General features: G+C 41.7%; 1 protein-coding gene across 1 annotated transcript in view; it reads left to right on the top strand.

Moving 5' to 3' along the window:
- Positions 1-25,192, top strand: part of RFT1 (RFT1 homolog) — a 38,421-nt gene extending 13,229 nt beyond the window's left edge. Inside the window, exons 6-13 of the mRNA XM_044301432.1 lie at positions 409-543; positions 1,957-2,035; positions 2,439-2,489; positions 5,038-5,168; positions 5,279-5,423; positions 7,660-7,765; positions 12,323-12,572; positions 24,134-25,192. Of these exons, the coding sequence (XP_044157367.1) occupies positions 409-543; positions 1,957-2,035; positions 2,439-2,489; positions 5,038-5,168; positions 5,279-5,423; positions 7,660-7,765; positions 12,323-12,572; positions 24,134-24,298 (1,062 nt within the window). The 3' untranslated portion in view covers positions 24,299-25,192. The remainder of the gene's footprint in view (positions 1-408; positions 544-1,956; positions 2,036-2,438; positions 2,490-5,037; positions 5,169-5,278; positions 5,424-7,659; positions 7,766-12,322; positions 12,573-24,133) is intronic.
- The last annotated feature ends 1,317 nt before the right edge of the window (positions 25,193-26,509 follow it).

The raw sequence follows: 26,509 nt of genomic DNA, 5'->3' as shown, positions 1-26,509 counted from the left end.
AGACTACCTGTAATGTACAGTTAGCTTTTCAGTTGCCATCTCTATGTCACCACAGGCCGAATTAAATCCTAAATCACAATAGCTGATATCACAGCTTATCTACGACCTTCTGATTGCAGCACAGGTCACAGAGCATGCCTAGAAAACTTTCCCTCTTTAGTCAATGGGGTCAGCTCCTGTCCATTGTGTCTATGGCTGCTGTCAAAAAGCAAAAAGTCTTGACATATTTTAAGCCTGGTGGCCATTGTGAAAATTGCATGATTTTAGGATTATTTGTAAGTATAGATAGGGACATAGAAAATAGAAAAAAATTCTAAATAAAAAAAAAAAATATATATAGTTAACATAAAACTTGATTTAATATGTAATTTTGTAATGATACATTCCCTCTCGCTCTGCCTCTCGTAGGTCCTGTACACCAGCCTACTCTCTCTGTGTTATATTCTCTACTTTGCAAAGTTTGTTGGCTCTCAGGAGGCAGAGAAGAAATCATTCCCTCTTCACAGTATGATGGAATTTTTCCCCCGGTACTCTTTATCTCAGGTAGGACATTTTATGTCGTGTATATCACATCATGATTGTCATTTTGATAGTTCATTATCAATGTAAAGAGGACCTGTCGCCTCTCTGACATGTCTGTTTTAGTCACTACTTGCATTCCCCCATTTAATAACAATTCTGGAGCATCTATTGTCCTATGTCTATGTTGGGCCATCCCTCTCATATCCCTTATAGAAGTTATGAATTAATTGCCAGCAGTCTGCAATAAAGGTCCAGATGGGTGCTACCAGTTGGGGATGTGTCCCTGCACATGCACTGGCAGCATCAAACTGTGCAGGGACACCTCCGCCCTGATGGAACTTTTATTGCAGACTGCTGGCAATGATTTCATAAATTCCTAAAGTAGTTAGAATAATAGAGAAATAGTGCAACATAGAGTAATAAGAATGGATGCTCCAGAATTGATATTATATGGGGGATGCAAGTAGTTACTAAAACAGACATGTCTGGAGAGGTCACAGGTCTTCTTTAATATTGAAATGGTTAGACTAATTTATACAGCGGTGTGGTAAGCTCTCTTAGCGGCCACGGCAGTGGTATCATAATGTCTCCTGCTGCCATCAGTCCCTGAAGTTTTGCATAATAGCGGTCAGGTTGACAGCCTAAACCAGGGCTGGCCAACCAGCGGCCCTCCAGCTGTTGTAAAACTACAATTCCCACCATGCCCTTCTGTAGGCTGATAGTTGTAGACAGTCTGGGCATGCTGGGAGTTGTAGTTTTGCAACAGCTGGAGAGCCACAGGTTGCCCAGCCCTGGAAACCACCTACTCTTAGGCTCTATTCACACGTCAGTAAAATGTGCATTTTGCGGACCGCACACCGCCGGCACTAATAGAATATGCCTATTCTTGTCCGTAGGACATGTTCTATTTTTTTCGGTAACGGATATGCGGACCCGGAAGTGCGGGTCTGCATTTCCTGAGCCGGGCCGAACATCGTGCGGCCCCATAGAAATGAATGTGTCCGCAATTTTGTGCCCCTGCCCCTTAAATTTATTTAGCAGCTTCGAAATACAAAACTTGGAAAAACACTGAAAACTATGATATTTATTTCTTACCTCTGCTATTATAATGACATTTATTAATGTCAACATGAATGGCACCGTTGACTTTTCATCTTTGCTGTGTAGAATGCTACGTGGTCAGCAGAGTCCTCTCGTTATCATCAGAGAGTATTGTCAGCTTTATTGTACTAAAGGAGGTCTAGCTAAAGCAAGATAACAGCACTATACACACAGATAAGGCTGGGGAGTGGTAGAACTCCATCTCTTTCTGGAGACTGTAATAGTTTATAGACTCTTTTCTAGATATTAAAACAGACCTTAGCTTGGCTTTAAGATGGAGAATTAATGTCTCGGTTGTCATCACTTGTCTTTCTGACTGTATCTCTTTAACAGGACTTTTTGGATTGGAAGCAGGCCTGGCTAGCATGGAGCTTCTTCAAGCAATCATTTCTGAAACAGATCCTGACAGAAGGTCTGTGTACTCCCCCCTCACATGAGTACTGAGGAGATCCTCAGGAGCTAAGGACTCTGTCATTGAAAGTGCCTGCTAGTCTTTTTTGAGGATATGATTTGTAGATCTGTATAGCATTCCCTGAAATTTGATGTTGCTATATGGCAGGCATGGCCAACCTGCGGCTCTCCAGCTGTTGTAAAACTAAAACTCCCACCATGCCCTGCTGTAGGCAGTCTGGGTATGCTGGGAGTTGTAGTTTTGCAACAGCTCAAGAGCCTCAGGTTGGCCATCCCTGCTATATGGTGTGTCTACCTCTGAGGAGGGGGCACTGTTAGCCATTTTATGGGTTTTCAGGGTATAGGAACTTTTGGAAAAGGAAAAAATAAGGTTTAGCCTGATTAAATTGTAATATTTTTCTCAGGTGAGCGCTACGTCATGACCTTTATGAATGTGCTGTCATTTGGAGATCAAGGTAAGTCTTAAACGTAAGTTTTGCTATATTATAAGTTTCCCCTCTACCCAGTTACTCAGCCCTTACCGTTCAGAGATGCATTTAGATGATGTGCCTGACTTGGGTGCCATTTTCTGTGGTGCTAGGTGCTTGTGTCATGCACCTTCCTGCATGCCCTGCGTAATGTAAAAGACTATAGGACACGGCCAGCCTCTCACTGTCCAAAGGGAGCAGCCAAAATCAATATTCTTTGTTATGCCTAGTGCAGGGGGTGATGAGGGGCTGCATGTTACAGAAATTCAAAAAGAACACCCTCGAACCCTGCAGTAGACATGCATTGTCCCACAACTGTTCCTTCAAGGGATTTTCCAATCCTTTAATAACGATCATAAAGTTCTTGCACATTATGTTCTGTTAGCTTATATTCTTTCTTTTTTTACTTTGTTTATCCATTTTCAAATATATCATAAAAGAGACAAAAATATCACATCAATCCCATCTTATTTAAAGGATAACTGTCGTATTTTTTTTTTTTGGGGGGGGGGGGAGTATTGGATTGTGGTGATTAATATCTCCTTGGTGGCCCTATTTCAACTTTTCACTGTGTATTCAATTACCCCTTAATTACACATTTTTGTTCCCTGTACTGCCTGCTTTTACCTGTGCTTAAAATAGGGTTGCTATGCAGGGTCCGTCTATCTGTTGAAGGACAGAGGAGCAGAAGCACGCAGCGTGCAAGGTCACATTACTGACAGCCAGGGACTGTAAGTAAATGATTAAAGCCAGGTCCTCCCCAGCAGCTGATAACAGTGCCTGGGCTGTGTGCACTTCTCCCTGTCCCTGCGCTTGGCAGACGCTCCCTCACTCAGCAGAGCTGGAGAAGGCAGAGTTGGTGCAGCGCAGACCAGGGAAGGGAGATCTGCCGTCTGCTCAGTGTATAAATGAAGGCAACATGTGGTAAGAGGACCCCTTTGTGCTGCAGGAGATTAACCCTTTAGGGGGGAGATTTCTGGTTACTGACTTTTTTGGGGGGCTATTGTTACTGGCTAGTGAGGGCAGGCAGGATTAGCCTCAGGGTGAGGGCAGTGGCGGCCATCTTAACTGAATAGTGAAATTGCGGTTTTATGCAGACGGGTTGCTAAGGGCTGAATCTTATTAAATATGGGGTAAGTCAGTCTAATAGTAACTGATTCTGGAATATCATGTTATTAGTAACTACATATATGAAAATTGAAATTAGGGTCTAAATGTGACAGTTATCCTTTAACCCTACTCCACCCCCACTAAAATCTAATTTTAGAGAAACTGACTGTACCTAGCCTGACAAAGGTGGTATGGCTTATCAGGAAGGAGGTGTAGCTTAAAGATAAATGTTAAGAAACGAAACCTTTACTTTTAACATTTTGTACCAAAATTGCAAACTTAGCTAATCAATCGTTGGTATAGAAATAGAAATAAAGTGTCTATCCCTGCACCGCATTTGTCATCCAGTATGCGCCACTGTGATAAATGTGGTGCACGTCGAGATACTGTAGTCTGTCTTCTAAGTTTACGCTGTCTACAAAATTAGTCATTCTGTCCCGTCACGTATGTGGACGAGGTAGGACTACAGAGATTTTGCCTAGTAGCTGTGGTCCTCAATAATATCATATGTAAATTTACAGTAGCTAACTTGAGTTATACATGAGGCTTCTATAACCACCGATCTACATGTACCAGATGTTAAAGAGGTTGTCTCATGAAGATATGCTGATAGAGCCTATGGACATCATAGACAGGGGTCCCTTCTTGGCGGACAACCGTTCATCTGAAAGGCCGCTCTGTAATACTACATTTTTCCTACAGTGGTCGCTGCAGGGGAAATTATTTGATGGCCGTGGCTTCCTCACACAAAATCGGTGGCGGTTTGCCACATTTTGAAAAGGGTGACTTCACACACTGTGGATTTTGTTATGCAAATTATGTGACTGAAAATCAGTTCCATTGTTGATGTGCTTGCTGTCCCATTCAAATGAATGGAACTGATTTTTAGTCGCGGAAATTCCTGCAACATAATCTGCAGCGTGTGAAGGCACCCAAAGAGTCTAACGAGACCACCCCTTTAATGGCCTTAGTACTATGGTTTGATTGCTAATACATTTAGGGTATATTCTTATTCTTTGGGAATACTAGACACTTCACGTAACCTTCAAATTAAAGCACTTTCCAAAGATTTAATCTTCTCCCCCTTTCACAGAATAGGTGATAAGTGTGTGATCGCTGGGGATCTGACCACCAGGACTTCTGCCGCTCCTTTCAAAGTCTGTGGCATAGCCAAAGGGAAGCAGAGGATAGCGCCCAGCTATCTCCGGCAGTCTCAAAGAGTTGAATGGAGAGGCAGCTTGTGCATGCTTAACCGACCCTCTGGGAGACCCTGGGCCCCTGTTCTCATGATCGGTGGTGCTCCAGCCGCTGGATCAGACACATCACGTATTTTGTGAGGAAGGGATAAGTTTACATTTTGGGACAACCCTTTAACCTTCATATACAACTTTTTATAGCTGCAATGATATCTCACTTTTTTCCGCAGGGGTGTATGATATCATAAATAACCTGGGATCTCTGGTGGCTCGCTTCATCTTCTTGCCTTTAGAAGAAAGCTTCTATGTCTATTTTTCCAAGGTGATGGAGAGAGGAAAAAATGTCAAGAGTCAGAGGAAGGTAAGTAAAGTAATAGTGAAACATCGGAATGGACTACTCTGACCAGTGCACTAGCTTCGATTGGACTACTCTGATGCACTAGCTTTGACTTGTCTTTTTCTATATTTCAGGAGGAGATGTCCGCTGCCTCTGAGGTATTGGAGTCACTCCTGAAACTGGTGACATTGATTGGGCTGGTCATCCTTGCATTTGGCTATGCGTATTCACAGCTGGCCTTGGATATTTATGGTGGATCCCTGCTAAGTGCCGGCTCTGGTAAGGGGAATATTTAAATTCCTCCATCAAATGATTCTCCGGTGTTTGAATTTCAACTTCCCTTGTGGTTTAGATGGGTTTCTACATAACTCCTAGCTGCTGCAGCCAGTTTTGTCCTTTAATTTATATCATCCCACCCATCCAAAAGACATAACTTTTCTCACTGACATTGCTACGTAAGGCTTCTTTTTTGCATGATGAGTTGGTTTATTCAGTGGCACCATTTTGGGTTACGCATAACCTATTAACTTTAGACTTTGCTGGACTAGGACTAGTAAGGGTAGCTAATGAGTGACTTTAATGGAGTCACCCTTGACAATACTGCATAGGGTGTAATATGGTACCTTCTAGACTGTTTAATATATACCCGGCCGTCTCTGTCTCACCATTGTGATTTAGGGGGTGCGAAGAAATAGGGATGACACTTCATATTTGGTGGACTTGCCATAGAGTTGGACCAACATTAAAAAGCGATTATATGAAGTATTTGGTAAAGATATTCCTCTGTTGGCAACTACGTATCTACTTGGCAAATGGCAATTATTATGTAGAGAAAGTTAATACAAGGCACTTACTAATGTATTGTGATTGTCCATATTGCTTCCTTTGCTGGCTTAATTCATTTTTCCATCACATTATACACTGCTCCTATCCGGAGGTTACAGCTACTGCTGCAATGCAAATCTGAGGTGGTCGAGACGGGAGCTGCTGCGCATGCGCTCCTATGTGTGCTTCCACAGTCCTGGCCACCAGAGAGGCTGGCACTTTTTCCTATAGTGTGTATCCATCAGTTGTGGCCATAACCCCTGGATACGAGCAGTGTATAATGCCTTTCTAATACACTCTTTAGACTTGGAGATCTAGTAGGGAGAGTTATTTCAGTTGTCAGTTACTCCAGAGCTACATTCATGCTTCTGCTGGTTGTTAGAAATCAACAAGCTTCTAGGTGGACCAATTGCTGAAAGCTTAGCCATACTTCTATAATGCAGATTACACAATATCTGCTGTAGGCTTTGTTCACATCCCCATTATGAAATCCAACAGGCTGTTTCAACACAGAGCAGCCTGTTGGATCTCACAGGATACAGCGTTGCCAAATCCTCTACTTCACCGCCAGATCCCCATTGACTGCAATTAAGTCTGGCGGTGATCCGGACGATTTCTGGCACGAATGCCGTTTTTTGGCTGGACAAAAAATGTTGCATGTAACGTTTATTTGTCCATCCAATAGCCGGCATTTCCGCCGGATCAGGCAGCTGGATCTCTGAAATGGAGATGTGAAGGCAACCGTAAAAGACCAGGCTTCCCAGGAGTAAAAATCACCAGAGATTTCAGCTGTGAAGTCACCAGACTTGCAGACAGTAACTCAAGGTCAGTACAAGATAAGCAGTGCAACATCTATTGATCAACTTATATAAGTTGGTCAACTTTTTATATCCGTTAGTTTTGCATACAGTAGAGGAGCCATGTGATTTAGGTGACATTGTTGGTGTCATACTGGTTACCACATGGTCTGAAGATTCTTAAGGGGAATCTGTCACCACATGCCTTCCAACTAAACCTTCTCCCAGTATAGATATGTGCTTCTCCGCTGATTCCAGTAGACTCTGTACCACCCTGATCCATGGCCCCTATTTAGAGAAATAACCCTTTTTTACTTTATGAAGCAGTGCATTCGGCACACGCGCAGTACAGGGCTGGAGATCAGACGGAATTCTGCCTTGTACTGCGCCAAGCGGACTGCCACAAGGTTTCAGGACCAGGCACCATTACATCTACACTGCCTGGCCCTATCCGTCAAAGAGGTGGGGGCATGGCCGACTGGGAAAAGGAGCGGAGCCTCTGGGTGCAACAGCAATGCCCTGGGTGCACCAAAGGGCTCATTAGCATAAACATAAAAAAGGGTTATTTCTCTGAATAGGGGCCACAGATTAAGATGGCACAATGGCATATGGTGACAGATTCCCAGAAGTGCCTCTAGTTAGTGTTGCTGCTAATTACTAGTAGACGTGCTGCGGATTTCTAATCTTCACCACATGATAAGTGCAGACTCCGGTGCAGACATGGTATGCAGCGTGTGGATGACATGTTTTAAAAGCTCATTCACTTCTCTGCTACTGTACAACACTGTGGATTTCCCTTGAGCAAATCCAAATAATTGGCCCGAAAACCAATTTCTATTGAAAGTGCACATTAGGCTTTCTTGCATTCTCAGGTCCTGTACTGTGTCTTTCAGGTCCTGTTCTCTTGCGCGTCTACTGTCTCTATGTTCTCCTGCTGGCCATCAATGGTGTGACCGAGTGTTTCACCTTTGCTTCAATGAGTAAAGAGGAGGTAGACAGGTGAGTGAATTCCGATCTCTTCAGAATTGATGGGTATTCCAAGGCAAGATTCAAGCACCCATTAAGACAAAGACTGGTGACAAAGGGCTACTCCCATCTCAGCTATTCATGGTCCCTATCAGAGGTGGCCGGGATTATGGAAACAGGAGGGCGGACTGCGCCACATTGTTTCTGTAACTTGGATACAGTGTAGCTCGCCGTGCTATTCCGTGTCCATGGGTTCTTTTCACTTGTATGGGAGTTACAACATAGCACAGCGCACTTGGCTGTTCCTATGAGGCACCATGCACACGGCTGTATCCATTTTGTGGTCCGCAATTCGCAGCTTGGATACCGGTCATGTGTGCTCCGCATTTTCCCGTTCTACATGTCGTGCTCTGTTCATTTTTATTTCTGTCCGCAAATGGACAAGAATAGGATATGTTCTATATTTTTATTTTATTTTTTTGGAGGGGGAGGCGGAACACACATACAGATGCGGACAGTACATGGTGTGATGTCTGCGTTTTTTGGGACCCCCTTGAAATGAATGGGTCCTAATCCTGACCACCTCCAACCACTGCATGTGGTGGGTATTACTATCGCAGCTGTGAATGGCTGAGATGGGAATACCCCTTTGATGATAGTATTTCTAGGTTATTACAGCAGTGGCTTTATTGGTCCCAGGGGAGATAGTGCTATACAAAGGCATCATACCCTGGAATCCAGAGTGTCTGGCTCCAAAGAATCCAGCCCCAAGGACACCATGGAGGAGACTTATCAAGACAGGCGCTGTCTGCATCGGTCTTGATATCCTGTGCACCGCCAGAGGATGCACCACATTTATGACAAGGTGCGAGCCAGGTCATAAATTAGGCACGTTCTCCTGCAGTCCATGCGAATAAACAGGAAACTGGCATAGATGAAGAGAAGTCTACTTTCACACTCGCGTTTTGGCTTTCCGTTTGTGAGATCCGTTTAGGGCTCTCACAAGCGCTCCAAAACGGATCAGTTTTGCGCTTAATGCATTCTGAATGGAAAAGGATCTGCTCAGAATGCATCAGTTCAGTCTCCAATCCGCTTTGGAGACGGACGCGTTTTGGTGTCCGTCTGATGAAACTGAGCCAAACGGATTCCGTCCTGACACATAATGTAAGTTAATGGGGATGGATCCGTTTTCACTGAAACAATCTGGCACAATATAAAACGGATCTGTCATCCATTGACTTTCAATGGTGTTCAAGATGGATCCGTCTTGGCTATAGAAGACATAATACAAATAGATCCGTTCTGAACGTCTGCAGACGGCTGCATTATCTGAACGGATCGGTCCATGACGGATTCGCACATAACGTGAGTGTGAAAGTAGCCTAAATTTGTTTTGGCTGCTGGCCAGGCCCCTTTCCCACACTTGCCAAGACCCCTTTTAGAAAAATGTTAAGGCGTAAAAAAGGCACTTGCGATTTTTTTTTTTTTTTTTAAGTCACATTTAAAAAGTCGCAAACATACAGCATGTGACTTTTTAAAGCCACTGTTATGGTACACGGAGTAGAGATGATAAATCTTCCCCCATGGGCCTTTGTGCAGGCACCACACCTATAGTTGCAAGCAAACACTTTGCTGACAATGCTATTAAAGGGATTATCTCATGACTAATGTAAAAAATCTGACATCATATAACACATGACAATCTCTTTCTAACAAAGCTAGAACCAGCCCTGTACCTCACATGGATCCAGAGATCTCCCCATTCATTGCTCTGCTAGATTTATATCAAGCTGCCAGCTCAAGGGGAGTGTCTTCTCTGATGGAGCTAAGGGGGCGTGTCTCAGCTCTCCCTATCACAGCTCAGGAGGCATGTCTCAGTTCTCCCTATCACAGCTCAGGGGGCGTGTCTCAGTTCTCCCTATCACAGCTCAGGGGGCGTGTCTCAGTTCTCCCTATCACAGCTCAGGGGGCGTGTCTCAGTTCTCCCTATCACAGCTCAGGGGGCGTGTCTCAGTTCTCCCTATCACAGCTCAGGAGACAGTTGAAGGATAAGACTGAGCATGTGCGGCCTTCTCAGTGAGCAGGTCAAAGAAATAAGAAAAAAACAACCAAACAGCAGGTGGCGCTATACAGATATATTTGATGGAATAACTTAGTGTCTACACTAAATTTTTTAAATACATACAGTTATAAAAGTATGGAAAATTTCAGCCCGCACAACCCCTAGCAGGTGCAGATTGCTATGGCGAAATAGAGATATAAATGTAAAAACACAAAATGCAATCGCACACTGCAACCAGCACTCTGCCCTGCCTTTATGCTGGATGTTGAATAAGGCATTGGTGTACATTTTGGCCAAAGCGTAATAAGCCACTCACCACGTCAAGGTCGCCTTTCGCCATAGCAATCTGCACCTGCTAGGGGTTGTGCGGGCTGAAATTTTCCATATTTTTCTCTTTGTAGTACGTATTGGAGGCGTGGCAATCTCCAAGCAGTCAAGCACACCTGTCCAGTTAATTTGCCCCCTGGAGGCTGGTTTTAAAGTCAGTATAAAACTGAGTCTGCTTATACAGCACCTACCAGTAGCCATTAGGCTCCAGGAGAAGTATAAAGTGGGCTCAGCATGCATGTGAGTACTTGCATCCCTGGATCCGATGAAAGCTGTAATGGCACCGGACGGGGTTAAAAGCAGAGTGTGCTTGGCGTGCATGCTGTACCTGCGCTCCCTGGACTTTATGTGGCTGTCATGGCCCATAAAAGGTAGGAACTAGTGTTAGGGACCACTCATGAAGGCGACCTTGACGTGGTGAGTGGATTATTACGCTTTGGCCAAAATGTACACCAATGCCTTATTCAACATCCAGCATAAGAGACAGGGCAGAGTGCTGGTTGCAGAGTGCGATTGCATTTTGTGTTTTTACAGTTATAAAAGTATTCAGATCCAGGTGCTGGTTTGAAAACTGTAGAATATTTTTTTGTGGGACCACCCCTTTAATGCAATTTTACTGCTATTATTACCTACACTGAGGGCAAATTTTGTACAGCAATGAAAAGTATCAGTCCCATGAACTAGTTCAGAATAAGTCAGAAGATATGATATAACTATGATGAATAGGTGAAGGAAATTGACTTTCCTAACACAAATATTCTTTCTTACAGCAGATTCATCTCTCGTCTACAAGTAATAAACCTTATTTCATACTTCTGCCATATCTTTCATCAGTGTTCTCTATCTGTATTAGTTTTAGAAGATGTACAGAGGTTGTCATGATTAGATAAGAAGCTGCTTTTTTCTTTCTAGAAGCAGCACCGCACCTGTCCATGGGCTGCGTATAGTATTGCGGTCATTCCCATTTAAGGTGCCATACCAGACGCAGGCCTTAGGCAAACATAGTACAGCTATGCCAGGATTCATATAAAAAAATGGAAATTGGACATAGTATATGACAACCTCTTTCTAACAAACTTAGAACCAGCCCTATACTTCATATGGGCCCAGAGATCTTCCCTTTCATTGCTCCAAGTCTTCTGCTAGATTTATTTCAGGCCGGCAGCTCAGGGGTTGTGCCCTTTCTCAGGGGACGTGTCCTTTCTGCTGTAGCTCTTTCCCTGTATCTGTCACAGCCTCTAACAGCAGATATGGCTGGTGACAGTTAAGATTTAAACTGAGTGTGTGCAACCAGCTCAGTGAGGTGGACAAGAAATAAAGAAAAGAACAAACAGCAGGTGGCGCTATACAGATACATTTTATGGAATACATCAGTGGCTATACCCCCAAAATTTTTTACATGAAATTACTAAAGTATTCAGATCCAGGTGCTGGTTTTAAAATTGTTGAATGTGTTTCATGGCACAACCCTTTTAACCATGTTTATACTGTTCCATACCAAGTACTTTACCGTCTAGGACACGTTTTTCCTAGTAGGTAGTGGGATAAGACGTTCTGGAGAGCCGTACTTGGTTGCCGTCTAGGAGGCTTATTGGTTTCTCCTACAGAAGTGGCCGCAGCCTCTTCATACTGATATAACGTTCTCCGAAGATGGCATATTCAAGCGCAGTTTACTCAAGGCGATTGTTACAATTGCTACATTTAAAAGGGGTTGTCTAATTTCAGCAAATGGCATTTATCATGTAGAAAAAGTTAATACAGGGCACTTGCTAATGTATTGTGATTGTCCATATTGCTTCCTTTGCTGGCTGGATTCATTTTTCCATCACATTATACACTGCTCCTATCCAGGGGTTGAGACCACCCTTCGATCCAGAAAAGGGTGGTCGTTCTTGCACACCCTAGGAAACAGCGCTGGCCTCTCTGGTGGCCGGGACCATGGGAGTGCGCATAGGCCGGTGCCTTTTCCTATAGCGTGCTGGATTGCAGGGTGGTCGTAGCCCCTGGATAGTAGCCTTGTATAATGTGATGGAGAAATGAATCCAGCCAGCAAAGGAGGCAATATGGATAATAACAATACATTAGTAAGTGCCTTGTATTAACTTTCTCTACATTTGCTGAAGGGAGACAACCCCTTTAAGGATATAGATACTGCACGTACTAAATTTTTGTTTCTTTTTCACCCCCCTCCTCCTTATCAGGTTTAACTACATCATGTTGGGTCTCTCGTTAAGTTTCCTATGCCTTTCCTACTACATGACAACTTGGCTCGGCAGTGTTGGATTCATCTTCGCAAACTGTTTTAATATGGGCTTGCGGATCGCTCACAGTCTACATTACATCTGGAAGTATTACACGGGAAGCCCCTACCGACCACTTTCTGGGCTTACGCCAAGCCCAGCAGTAATATGTGCGCTTGCAGTTAGCGCTGCAGTGACCGGGTATTCAGAGGTAAGCAACAGGTATTTTTATTGTTTGCTATATGATGTATTGTAATGCGGATGTTTTCTTCCACTTGAGCTGATATAATACAGAGGTCAAAGCATGAGCACACAGACATCATGGACTCTCACAATGTAGTTGTTCTTTTAATTGATTGTATTTGATAAAAAATGTATAGGCTTTATTTTTTTTCGCTTTTTCTAACCAAACATCTACATTTACAGTGCACAACACCAGAAAACATAGCACAGTACAATAAAGCCATATGTCCCTTTGACCACTCACATCACACAGTCACAACACAAGACCAGACGATTCCACGCCATACGCCTCAGCCAGTTCATACACCTGTTACATGACTATCCTCAGGCTGTTTTACACATGGTAGCAATAGTGACCATACCTGGGCAGCCTTCTCACCCTCATACCTTCTTAAAGGGGTTTTCCAGGATTTACATACTGATGGCTTATCCCCGGATAAGTTATCAATATGATATTGGTGGGGAAAACTTACATATTGATGGTCTATCATCCGGATAGGTCATCAATATGAGATTGGTAGGGGTCCTATTTTCATGACCCCTGTCGATCAGCTGTACGAAGAGGCTGCAGTGCTCTCTCTGTCTAACTGCCTAGACCAGTGTTTTTCAACCACTGTGCCGCGGCACACTAGTGTGCCATGAGATATTGTCTGGTGTGCCGTGGGATATTGTCTGGTGTGCCGTGGAAAATAATCCAATTTCATCTAATAATTGGTCTTTGTGAGCTGAAGCCGAATTACTGCATGTTACGGACTATAAATAGCTCCGGTGTCACTGTCCTGTTACACTGACAGGAGGAGACATGCGCAGTAGATCGCCGATGCGCAGAAGAGCGCCGATGGATCTGGAGGACGACATCGCGGACGCAGCGCAGAAGAGCGCTGAGTGATGGATCTGGAGGGGACATGCGCAGATGAGCGCTGAGATGGATCTGGAGGAGACATGCGCAGAAGAGCGCTGAGTGTGACGGACAGCGGCTATCTGGAGGAGACATGCGCAGTAAGTACTGAGTGACAGTGAGGCAGGAGCAGATACTGCACAGTGATGGACACGTTTTTGAAAAGGAAAGAACTGGACCCTGAACAAAATTCGGAGCCAGATGAGAGCCCAAGTATGAGTGGGGATCAAAAGAAAGAAAAGACGGTTAGCTCAAGAAAATTCTCTGGCACAAGGCAATATAGTGAAAGCTATATTTCATTTGGATTTACTTTCACCGGAGATGCAAAGAAACCAACTCCACTGTGCTTGGTGTGTGGTGAAAAGCTATCTAACAGTGCTATGGTCCCAAGTAAACTTAAACGCCATCTCCAAACGAAACACCCTTCGCTTCAAAACGAGAATGCAGACTATTTTGCTCGCCTGCCTGAAAACACGGAGAAACAGGCAACTTTTATGAGAAAACCCACAAAGGTAAATGAAAGAGCTCTTAAAGCTAGCTATCAAGTTGCTGAACTTATAGCTAAGTCGCACACTGTGGCAGAGACATTAATACTTCCCGCCTGCAAAGCTATTGTAGAGGAGATGCTCAGACCTGGAGCAGCTAAGGAAATAGCCAAAGTCCCTCTCTCAGACAACACAATTTCCAGACGTATTAATGACATGTCTGCAGACATCGAAAGTATGGTTTTGGAAAAGATCCATATCAGTGAGAAATTTGCATTGCAACTTGACGAGTCTACTGATATCAGTGGACATGCTCAACTCTTGGCCAATGTGAGTTTTGTGGATGGTGATGCAATTAGAGAAAACTTCTTTTTTTGCAAGGCATTGCCAGAAAAAACAACAGGAGAAGAAATTTTTCGGGTCACATCAGAATACCTTGAACAAGGAGGACTTTAGTGGGAAAACTGCACAAGTGTCTGCACCGATGGAGCTGCAGCCATGGTCGGGCGCACCAAAGGCTTTGTAAGCAGAGTGAAGGAAAGGAATCCAGATGTGATTGTTACGCATTGTTTTTTACACCGTGAGGCCATTGTAGCCAAGACTTTACCAGCAGACCTAGTTCCTGTGTTGGATGATGTTGTGCGCATGGTAAACTTTGTAAAGTCACGACCCGTGAAAAGTCGCATATTTGCAGCTTTGTGTGAGGAGATGGGAGCGAAGCATAAAACGTTGCTGTTTCATACGGAGGTCCGGTGGTTGTCGCGTGGCAAGGTCTCGGTTCGTGTGTATGAGCTGCGGGAGGAACGTAAAGTGTTTCTGACAAATGAGAGGTCCGATTACGCAAAGCTGCTTGCAAGTGATGAGTGGTGTGCCAGGCTGGCATACCTGGCAGATATTTTTCATCATCTGAATGAACTGAACACACGAATGCAAGGCCAAAATGAAAACCTGCTTACAAGTACAGATAAAATAAATGGATTCCGTTCAACATGTGGCAATCTTGAAATGTTCACACTCGCCAAGCAATGGCAAGGTGTTCACACTGCTGCCCTGTGTGAGATAATAGTTAAACATTTAAAAACTCTCGAGGAGAAGATGTCATTTTATTTCTCTTCAGTCTCCACTGAATGCCTTGACTGGGTTAGGGACCCTTATAGCTCGGCATCAGTTGGTGGAAAGGACATGACTTTACAGGAGCAGGAGGAACTAACTGAACTGAGACAAAATCGTGGTTTCAAGCTAAGATTTGCTGATCTCCCTTTGGACGGTTTTTGGTTGGCTACTGCCAAGGAGTTCCCCGTTCTGGCAAACAAAGCTATTTTGAAATTTTCCACGACATATCTGTGTGAGATGAGCTTTTCAAGCCTGACTGCTATAAAAACTAAAGACAGAGAGAGACGGAGAGCTGTTGCCGAAGAGCTACGTGTGTGTCTTTCTTCGATTCCTGCCAGAATATCAGCTTTGTGTTCAGCCAAACAGGCCCAGGTTTCGCACTAAGTAAACAGAAATATGAACAATTATAAAATAGATAAAAGGTCACAGAGGCTCGACTGTCCACAATACACGGGTTGGTGCTCTCTCCAAATGGCAGTACCTATTGCCAGTTATATATATGTATCAGAAAAGGAAAAATAATGGAGGGCACTCAAATGGCTGGGTATATAGATAGTTGTAATTACAACTATATTAGCGATTTATTGGATAGATGTATAATCACATAAGATGCTGGATCTGTCGATTTCAGGCAGATTTGAGGTATATATAAATAACAAGTAGTTTTATTTAACTCACTAAAAATAGTCTTTTGGACTATATGTTGACCTGCTTGTACAGGTGATCAGTCTGTACAGAGGTATTCCTTAAAAATAAAATAAAATAAAATTGTGCACATTAAAACTGCTGGTGTTGTCAGTATTTTTGTTCAGTTCCAGAGTTAAGTCTCTACGGCCGTATATACTGAGAAAGAGTCTTACCCCGTCAGTAGCAAGTCTCCGGGGAGATTCTGTGTGTGTAGTGTCCCAATAAGCAGGCGATGGTCCGGTCCTGGATGGCGTTGGTGCGCACGTGGTATGATGCTCCCTCGGCGTCTCTCTCCGCTGCGGCGTCCTGGATCCCTGCTTCCGCTTCCTGTGCCTCACGTGATTCGGGGGGTGGTCTCTCACGTGATCGGAGAATCGACTTTGTTGTTCCGGTCGGCTCCGTGTGTATATAGTAAAATCCTTATGTAGGTTATCGGCTAGGAACTTTCTTTATACAGTCTTCTCAACTGACTCCGATATTCTAAGCCCGTATACTGTCTCTACCAAACGCGTTTCGGTGCTCACTTGCACCTTCATCAGTGGTGGACAGTATTGTTGGTCTCCCTCCTATTTATAAGGGAGGGGTCATTGGAATATGGTGGTAGCTGGTAAAATGTGGGCTGGATTCAATCCATATCTTTCGTGTATATGTATATATATCTATATAATATAGAGACTTATAATAAATGTCTGATTATTCAAGTCAGAGTGATAATGTTGCGACAGATATAGAATAATAAGAAATAGTAAAAATAGTAGAAAATGATGAAAATAGGAAGATAAAAATTATAAAATTGTCAACACTAAAATCGGCAATAAAGTGTACTTCATAATAGGGATTGATAGTGAATAATAATAAATAATTTATAGTGAAAATAATGATATTGTTAATCAGCAGAGGAAATGTATATTCAATGTGGTATCTCAGAATTCTTTATTTGAGTATCTCAAAATTTTCGGATTTATTATCACAGAATTTTTATCAATTTTAATATCACAGAATTTTTATATCTCAGGATTTTCATATCTCAAAATGTCTATATCTCAGGATTCTCGTATTTCAGAATTTGTATCTCAGAATTTTTGTATATCTCAGAGTTTTTATATCTCAGAGTTTTCATATTTCAAGGTTTCTATATCTCTGATTTTTTCACAATTTTTTCTAAATTTTTTATATAAATTTTTCTTCTCAATTTATTTTGTCTTTGACCTGTTCAAAAATCATAATTATATAATATTGATGTGTATGTAAGTGGGGAGGAGGGCCCGACGGGGAGAGACCGTCGAGATGCTGGTAAACAGCCTGATCTCGACTGTCCTTCCCCGGGGGGCACACCCCCCTATAGAAATCCGAACAGTTCTAACTCTGCATTCAAGCCGGCAGGAATGATGGTCTCAAACTCAAAGATCTTCCGGGATTCAGCCCTCGACATATTTGATATATGGTTACCCCCCCTCCACGGTTTCTGAATTTTTTCTAAGGCTATATAAATTAAGCCTGAGGGATCTTGGTTGTGATGTGTTTTAAAGTGTTGAGACACTGTGTGGTTCTCATAACCCTTTTTTATATTGCCAATATGTTCGGCTATTCTTTTCTTAAATAGTCTTTTCGTACGGCCCACGTATTGTCTATGGCACGGACATTCCAGAATGTAAATAACGTCCATGGAGTTACAAGACAGGCTGTCTTTGATTGTGTGGCTGAAAGAGTTCTGTCTAGACTGGACCTGTAGGGTTTTTTTGGGGAATTGTGTTAATTTGCAATTGTTGCAACTTCCGCATCTATAAAAACCTTTTAGATTCAGCCAGTTTGAGCTGGTACTTTTTTTTAGTTTTTTTATAGTGGGGGCAATCATCAGACCTAAATTAGGTGCTTTAGTATAGGAAATTAGAGGATAATTTGGGAGGGAAGGACCTATAATTTTGTCTTTTTGTAAGTGGTGCCAATGTTTACGTATTAAGGTATTAATTTTCTTGTATTGTCCATGGAAAGGAAGAATTATCCGTATTTTGTCCTCTAATGTTTCTTGTTTCTTTTTGTTGTCGAAAAAGGATTTTCTTTCCATATTCCGGACTTTAGTTAGGGCCGAATCTATAGTTTCTACTGGATATTGTTTAGTTAAGAATTGTTCTTTTAGGTTTATCGCTTCTCTTTCGAATTCTTCATCTAGAGTACAGTTCCTCTTTAATCTTCTGAATTGGCTTGTTGGAATATTAAATAGCCAACGGGGAAGATGACAACTCGTGTATAAAATATATCCATTTTTCATCACCGGTTTATGATATGTACTACATAAAAGTTTAGTGTCTTTAATTTGGATCTTTAAATCGAGGAATTCAATTTCCGAATTACTTATTTTTGTGGTAAATTTCAAATTCCTATTATTCTGATTAATTTGGGTTAAAAATTCATTAAGATGTTCCTCAGTATCCTTCCAAATAAAAATAATATCGTCGATATATCGACGCCAGAGCACCAGACTTGTCCCCAGCTGAGGTGTGATAGCCTCATGTTCCCAATGTGCCATGAATAGATTAGCGTAGCTGGGGGCAAATCTGGTGCCCATGGCTGTACCCCTCTCCTGAATGAAAAAATCGGACTCATAATAAAAATAGTTATGTGTTAAAATGTGTTTAACTCCTTCCATTATATATTCTATCTGATCTGTTTGTAATGTCTTGGTGATTCCTAATTGGTGTTTGAGGGCTTCTAGACCTTGTTCATGGTCTATGACGGTGTATAATGAACTCACGTCCATAGTACCTAGATGCCAATGTTCTCGAAATTCCAATTGTTCAAGTGTTTGAATGATATCCGTTGTGTCCTTTATATATGAAGGAATCTTTTTGACTGCGGGTTGAAGTAGTTTGTCTAAATATTGTGAAAGGTTAGATGTTATGGAACCTATTCCTGATATTATGGGTCTGCCTGGTGGTGTTATTGGGTCTTTGTGAATTTTTGGTAAATAATAAAAAATTGGTATCCGTTTTGGGGTATTGATAATAAATTTATATTCCTGTTCTAGTAGTATGCCATTGACGTGACCTTTATTGCAATATTTTACCAAGTCATTGTAAAAAGTATGTGTTGGATCAGACTTTAATTTCTTATATGTGTTAGTATCTAATAGTTGTTTCTGACATTCTGAATGATATGCTGATGTATCTAATACAACAATTGCCCCACCCTTATCAGCTGGTCTGATTATAATATTATTGGTGGCTTGTAGTTCTTTAATGGCATTTATCTCAGATCTTGTTAGATTATTATATGTCGGTTTATTGTTTATTCTCCTAATCTCTGATTCCATGTTCTTTCTAAATGCCGCGATTTCATGGCTGACTTCTTGCCTAGGAAATTTCTTTGATTTTAACTTCAGATTTGTATGTTCATATTTGGACTCTATGTTGGTCTGAATCATAGGGTTCTTCATGTAATATCTTTTTAGGCATAATTTCCTAACAAACTTCTCTATGCCTATAAATGTGGAGAATTTGTCTAAATTAGTTGTAGGAGAAAATTTAATTCCTTTGTTTAGCAGTTTTGTTTGTGCGTCAGAAAGATTTATCTGACTGAGGTTGACAATTGTAGTCTGTTCTATACATGTGTCCTGTATTCTCTGTCTTTTATATTGTCTGCGTCCCCTTCGTGTCTTCTTGTGTCTTTGTAAGATCGTGTTCTCGGTGGTGATCGTTTCCTGTGATAATCTTTCGTGTATCTTTGTTCGTGATTCTGTCGCATTTGAGGGTAGTGATCTACATTCTGTTGATAATTGTTGTGTCTCTGTCGTAAGTTGTAATCGTGCTGTTGGTGACGAAAATGTTCTTGTCTCCTGTATTGAGACTGTGGAGGTGATTGTCGCGTTCTTATTCTGTGATGTGGTGGGGTGTGATCTAAAAAATTAGGGGTAGATAAAGCTTCATATCGATTTGTTGTTGGTATGTTATATTGGTTATGTGTTCTATTCTCCTGTGTATTTCTATCTCTAGTGTCCGGTTGATCGATTGGTGTTTTCTCTCTAGTGTATGTATTTTTTATTGTTGTTGTATCATCTTTATTATATTTAAATTTCTTTGATTTTCTCTTTATTATATCCCTTTCCAAATCATCTAAACTCCTACATATCCTTTCTTGCCATTTAGTGTAATCATCATTTTTAGGCAATATAATAATTATTTCTTTAAGATTTATGATATCTCTCATAATTTCTTCCAGTATTTTCATCCGTCTTTGTATAATCATTTGTATTAGTATTTTAGATTGATTCTTAAAGAACGTCTGCCATTCTATATTAAAATCGTCGCTGTATAGGTCATTAGCTAATTCCTTAGTTATTAAGAGACCTTTCGGGATTATATCTCTCCCTAGATAATCGGTTAGGGATTTGATCTCCCATTTCTGTTTTAGTTGACGATGTAACAGTTTTCAAGTTCTTTGAACAGATCTGAGGTCAATCTTGGTTGTGGCATAATCACAACCAAGATCCCTCAGGCTTAATTTATATAGCCTTAGAAAAAATTCAGAAACCGTGGAGGGGGGGTAACCATATATCAAATATGTCGAGGGCTGAATCCCGGAAGATCTTTGAGTTTGAGACCATCATTCCTGCCGGCTTGAATGCAGAGTTAGAACTGTTCGGATTTCTATAGGGGGGTGTGCCCCCCGGGGAAGGACAGTCGAGATCAGGCTGTTTACCAGCATCTCGACGGTCTCTCCCCGTCGGGCCCTCCTCCCCACTTACATACACATCAATATTATATAATTATGATTTTTGAACAGGTCAAAGACAAAATAAATTGAGAAGAAAAATTTATATAAAAAATTTAGAAAAAATTGTGAAAAAATCAGAGATATAGAAACCTTGAAATATGAAAACTCTGAGATATAAAAACTCTGAGATATACAAAAATTCTGAGATACAAATTCTGAAATACGAGAATCCTGAGATATAGACATTTTGAGATATGAAAATCCTGAGATATAAAAATTCTGTGATATTAAAATTGATAAAAATTCTGTGATAATAAATCCGAAAATTTTGAGATACTCAAATAAAGAATTCTGAGATACCACATTGAATATACATTTCCTCTGCTGATTAACAATATCATTATTTTCACTATAAATTATTTATTATTATTCACTATCAATCCCTATTATGAAGTACACTTTATTGCCGATTTTAGTGTTGACAATTTTATAATTTTTATCTTCCTATTTTCATCATTTTCTACTATTTTTACTATTTCTTATTATTCTATATCTGTCGCAACATTATCACTCTGACTTGAATAATCAGACATTTATTATAAGTCTCTATATTATATAGATATATATACATATACACGAAAGATATGGATTGAATCCAGCCCACATTTTACCAGCTACCACCATATTCCAATGACCCCTCCCTTATAAATAGGAGGGAGACCAACAATACTGTCCACCACTGATGAAGGTGCAAGTGAGCACCGAAACGCGTTTGGTAGAGACAGTATACGGGCTTAGAATATCGGAGTCAGTTGAGAAGACTGTATAAAGAAAGTTCCTAGCCGATAACCTACATAAGGATTTTACTATATACACACGGAGCCGACCGGAACAACAAAGTCGATTCTCCGATCACGTGAGAGACCACCCCCCGAATCACGTGAGGCACAGGAAGCGGAAGCAGGGATCCAGGACGCCGCAGCGGAGAGAGACGCCGAGGGAGCATCATACCACGTGCGCACCAACGCCATCCAGGACCGGACCATCGCCTGCTTATTGGGACACTACACACACAGAATCTCCCCGGAGACTTGCTACTGACGGGGTAAGACTCTTTCTCAGTATATACGGCCGTAGAGACTTAACTCTGGAACTGAACAAAAATACTGACAACACCAGCAGTTTTAATGTGCACAATTTTATTTTATTTTATTTTATTTTTAAGGAATACCTCTGTACAGACTGATCACCTGTACAAGCAGGTCAACATATAGTCCAAAAGACTATTTTTAGTGAGTTAAATAAAACTACTTGTTATTTATATATACCTCAAATCTGCCTGAAATCGACAGATCCAGCATCTTATGTGATTATACATCTATCCAATAAATCGCTAATATAGTTGTAATTACAACTATCTATATACCCAGCCATTTGAGTGCCCTCCATTATTTTTCCTTTTCTGATACAATTATAAAATACTTTCTTTGTGTTTATTTGATTCCTATTCAAGAGAATTACTTTATATATAGTCAATATAGGCACAGAGTTTAATTTTTTTTTACATTTTCTAATGGTGGTGTGCCTCGTGATTTTTTTCATGAAAAAAGTGTGCCTTTGCACAAAAAAGGTTGAAAAACACTGGCCTAGACGCTGTGGTCACTATTAACCATGGCATCTGGGAGGTTAAGTGGCCAGGATGGGAATTATCTCTGATCCCAGCTGTTACAGAGAGAGCCCGGCTTCAGTTAGTGCTGAGTTCACTCTAGGATCCGGCTCGGTGTATCAGTGCAGACTGTATGGGGGTCTGTTTAGTCCCTGCCGTCCTCACCAGGACTACGGGCATGGGCACCAGGGACTGAACAGACTCTACACAGGCTGCACTGATGCCCCTCTCGGAACATAAAAATTTGATTTGACAATTTTTTTTTAAACACAAAAAAGGGCAAATTAATCAAATTAGTTTTATTAATTACCCAGCCATATACATGCCCTGTATAGATAAATTTGACTTTTCAACAATGTGGAGTGGTCATATGCTAGGACACGCAGCATGTTGGATCCTTCTAGCAAGCAAACGTAAGATCTCGTCCAGATTCAGCAGCCGTCCAGTCGGCCTCTCTTGTGCTTCCTGCCCATGTTCCTACTGAAAAGGAAGACTTGCTTGCCCAGAGAACATGTTGCCTTCCAGAAGGAACTGCCCATATAATGGGTTTTTTATGTACTTTTTTTCTTTACGACAGGTGGATACATCCGGAAGTTCTCCCTGTAAAACCACTTGCCCATATCTTTTGGTCAGCTTCACTATTCAATACAACCTGGTCCCCTAAAGGACAACCACCCACAGCATACATTGTAGTTTCAATGGGAGTCCTTGGCAGACATATGCAGTAAATGTATTCACCTGTACGCACAGATAGTTACATATGTTCAGTGACATACTGTAGTTCAAACATGCACGCCAAACACAGAGGCTTAAAGGGGTTGTCCATGCAAAAAAAAAACAGGGTCTGCGGTTCGTTTATATATTGCGCTACATCTGTATGTATGTTGTGTCTGGTATTGCATCTCATCCCCAATCAAGTGATCGGACCTGGCCCTCAATACCAGACGCAACTCGCGGACTGGCGGGCCACTAAAAAGAAGCAGGCCCTTTCTTTTATTCCTGGACAACCCCTTTAAGCCAGTATTCTACTGCAGCATTGTAAAAGCTTGCTTAATATGGAATATAAGAAGCAAACTAGCAAAGCTCAAAAAGTACATTATTCAGATAAGTATTTCACTTATACCAAGCATTTTATACATGGTATACATAATCTTCAGAGATATATTTTAAAGGGTTTCACCAGGCTTTTTAGGAAATCAGCCGTGTAGGAAGAAAGTTTAGTAATTACTTATCACTCCATCGTGCCCCCAACGCTGCCGTCTCCGCTGCAGTCGCACAAGTTACCGGCTCTTCCGCTTGGGTCTTGACCAGATGTGTACGCTTCTCTTACTGTTCAGCTGCATGATAGTAAATGCAGCTGATCCGTAAGACAAGGGCACACATCCGGTCAAGAGCCCGCAGCCTATGTGAGCTGGTGGAGGGGTAAGTAATTTTAAGCTTTCTGTCTTTCACAGGACAGAAGAAAGGGCTGATTTCCTAAAAAGCCAGAGAACCCCTTTAAAAGGCATCATTCAGCAGATTTGTAGATCTAAACCTGGCCGACCTGTTGCATGTGTGTTTGGCAGCTGAAGGCATCTGTTTTGCAGTTTTGCATCTACACTAAAAGCGTAATCATACCTGCTTGGCCCTATCAGAGTGCAGAGGGCACAGCTGTTCCATAGAGAGCAAAGCCTTTAGGTGTAATGGCAACGCCTTCATTGCACCAAGAGACCCATTTGCATATATAAAACATCATCTTTTTAAGTAATGCGGGCACATATGAACATGGGACCAACACAGATGCCTTAAGCTGCCAAGTGCACATGCAATGGGTCAGCCAGTGTCATAGGTACAAATCTGCTGACAGATGCCCTTTAAGAATGAATATTGCAGTTTCTAAGCTTTTGCCTGGTAAGTTTGGACCAGCTCTCACCTATGAGAAGTTTTATGTTGCTTCTGGCTTTAATCCGTGAAAATTCCTCTTTTGACAGGTAACCTTATGCTGTGACATGGGCTTGCCATCCCGTCTGGCACACGTCCTAGTTGGAGCTCTCTGTCTGTCTGTGACGTTGGCTGCCATAGTCCTGTCTGAAGAAAAACTGACTCACTTTATACGTAGTCACTTCCTGTCCAAAAAGTCAAAAAAGAAAGTATAAGGGGGGCAGAACTGAGCTGCTTCCAAACAATCCATATACGACTGAGGTATAAAGTGCCCTCTTCTGTCTGCGTACCACCCTGCAATGAATGAGGTGATCCCAAGGTGGTGGAATATATGAATAATAATGCCTCTGTGTTATGTCATATGTCACTGAACCTCAGGGCTGACTGCTGTTCATAGGGCACATATATGACATAAAATTTCTGCCTTACATATATGCATACATAAAATAGCATGCTGAAGAATGTATGAATGTATGATCCATGCTGAAGATGTATGATCCAACACACAGACTGTATTAAGGGTGGAAAGCGCACACAAGGCAGTATGCAGGGGGAAGGCAGCAGCATCCTAGACACACAGATCCAGCTTGTATTACTGGGAGGGACATGACCACATGAGAAATGTCTGAACCTAGGAGAAGGTTGTAAACTGATTATCAGATGGTCTGAAAATGATTGAAGGAATGAAGACTGAAGCCTGCAACTTTCTTTTACTCAAGGTAATCACTAACACATTTAAAAATAGGTTTTTTTTCTGTGCAAAAGGTGTCTATCAACTTTAAAGTCTATAGCAGAATAGTGAACAGGCTCCATTGTCATAGTGCTTTTAGGGTGAGTGGCGTTTTTCAGCAAAATGCAGTATGCTCTGGGCTTTTTCTCCATAATCTTCTCTATTGCACTTCCAAAACACCAGGTAAAACTCATGTACAAAATTAAAAAAAAATATATAAAATGCTTGACAAGCATGACACTTTTTAAATGCTATTTAAGGCCTCTTTCACACTACAGTATGTTGAATTCAGTGTTTTGCGTTCCGTTTTTCACGGATCCGTTGTTCCGTTTTTTTGCTTCCGTTGTGGTTCCGTTTCCGTTCCGTTCCGTTCCGTTCCGTTTTTCCGTATGGCATATACAGTATACAGTAATTACATAGAAAAAATTGGGCTGAGCATAACATTTTCAATAGATGGTTCCGCAAAAAACGGAACGGATACGGAAGACATACGGATGCATTTCCGTATGTGTTCCGTTTTTTTTGCGGACCCATTGACTTGAATGGAGCCACGGACCGTGATTTGCAGCCAAATGTAGGACATGTTCTATCTTTTCAACGGAACGGAAAAACGGAAATACGGAAACGGAATGCATACGGAACACATTCCGTTTTTTTTGCGGAACCATTGAAATGAATGGTTCCGTATACGGACCGTATACGGAACGCAAAAAACGGACCGCAAAACGGAAAAAAAAAATGGTAGTGTGAAAGAGGCCTAAGGCTGAGACAAAAATGTGTGCAGGCAATGTGAACTTGATCACGGAGAGGGGAGAGCAGCAGTTGCATAGAGAGCTGAGTCTGTAGGTGTAACAGTAACGCCCCCGTTGCTCCCAGAGGCTCATTTGCATATATTAAAACATCATTTTTCTGTGGGCACAAATGAACGTGGGACCAACACAGATGCCTTCAGCTGCCAAGCGCACATCTAACAGGTCAGCCAGTGTCATGGGTAGAAATCTATAGGCACGGGACTCACCTCTGGGACCTGCTTCTTTGTCGATAATGATGGTGTAAATGGAGAGTTGCACATCTCTCTCCATCCACTTCTCTTGGACTTTGGAAAGTAGCTGAAAGTAGCTATTTTGACTACTCCCATAAAAAGTGATTTTTAATTTTCTATTGGGGCAACTGTAACTGTATGTTACCATTTTATATACTATATATCATGGACTATTTTTGTTTGTTTTTATCATGAATATGGATTGTTAAAGTTATGGGGATACTGAATCTATGCATATTAATTGTCATGTGACAGACGGTTAATAAATTTTATTTTTGAAATAAAATCTTTTTTTCTTTAACTTTTTTGGTATATTGACTTACAATATAAAGTAGAAATGTCTCCCCACTTCTCCCCCCTGATGGGAAATCTTCTAAAGGCTCATTTAAATGGCTAGATGAAGCTGATCATTGTTGGGAAGGAAGCGTTACTTCCCGACAAACGCATGCTCGTCAGTGGAGGTGACTGCGCATTTACATGCAGCGATGGCCTCCACAGTATGGGGAGGTGCGATCACTATTGCCATCACTCGTCCCCATACAGAATCATTGTTTTCCAGCAGCAGAGCAGGTTTACACAGCGCGGTCTGTTCACTGCAAACGATAATTTAGGTGACCACACCAATGATTCTATTACCCGATGAACGAGCGTTTT

This window comes from Bufo gargarizans, chromosome 7, assembly GCF_014858855.1.
Source record: "Bufo gargarizans isolate SCDJY-AF-19 chromosome 7, ASM1485885v1, whole genome shotgun sequence".
NCBI classification, from domain to species: domain Eukaryota; kingdom Metazoa; phylum Chordata; class Amphibia; order Anura; family Bufonidae; genus Bufo; species Bufo gargarizans.
The sequence above is the reverse complement of the archived record's forward strand: the minus strand, read 5'-3'. Positions and strand labels throughout refer to the sequence as shown.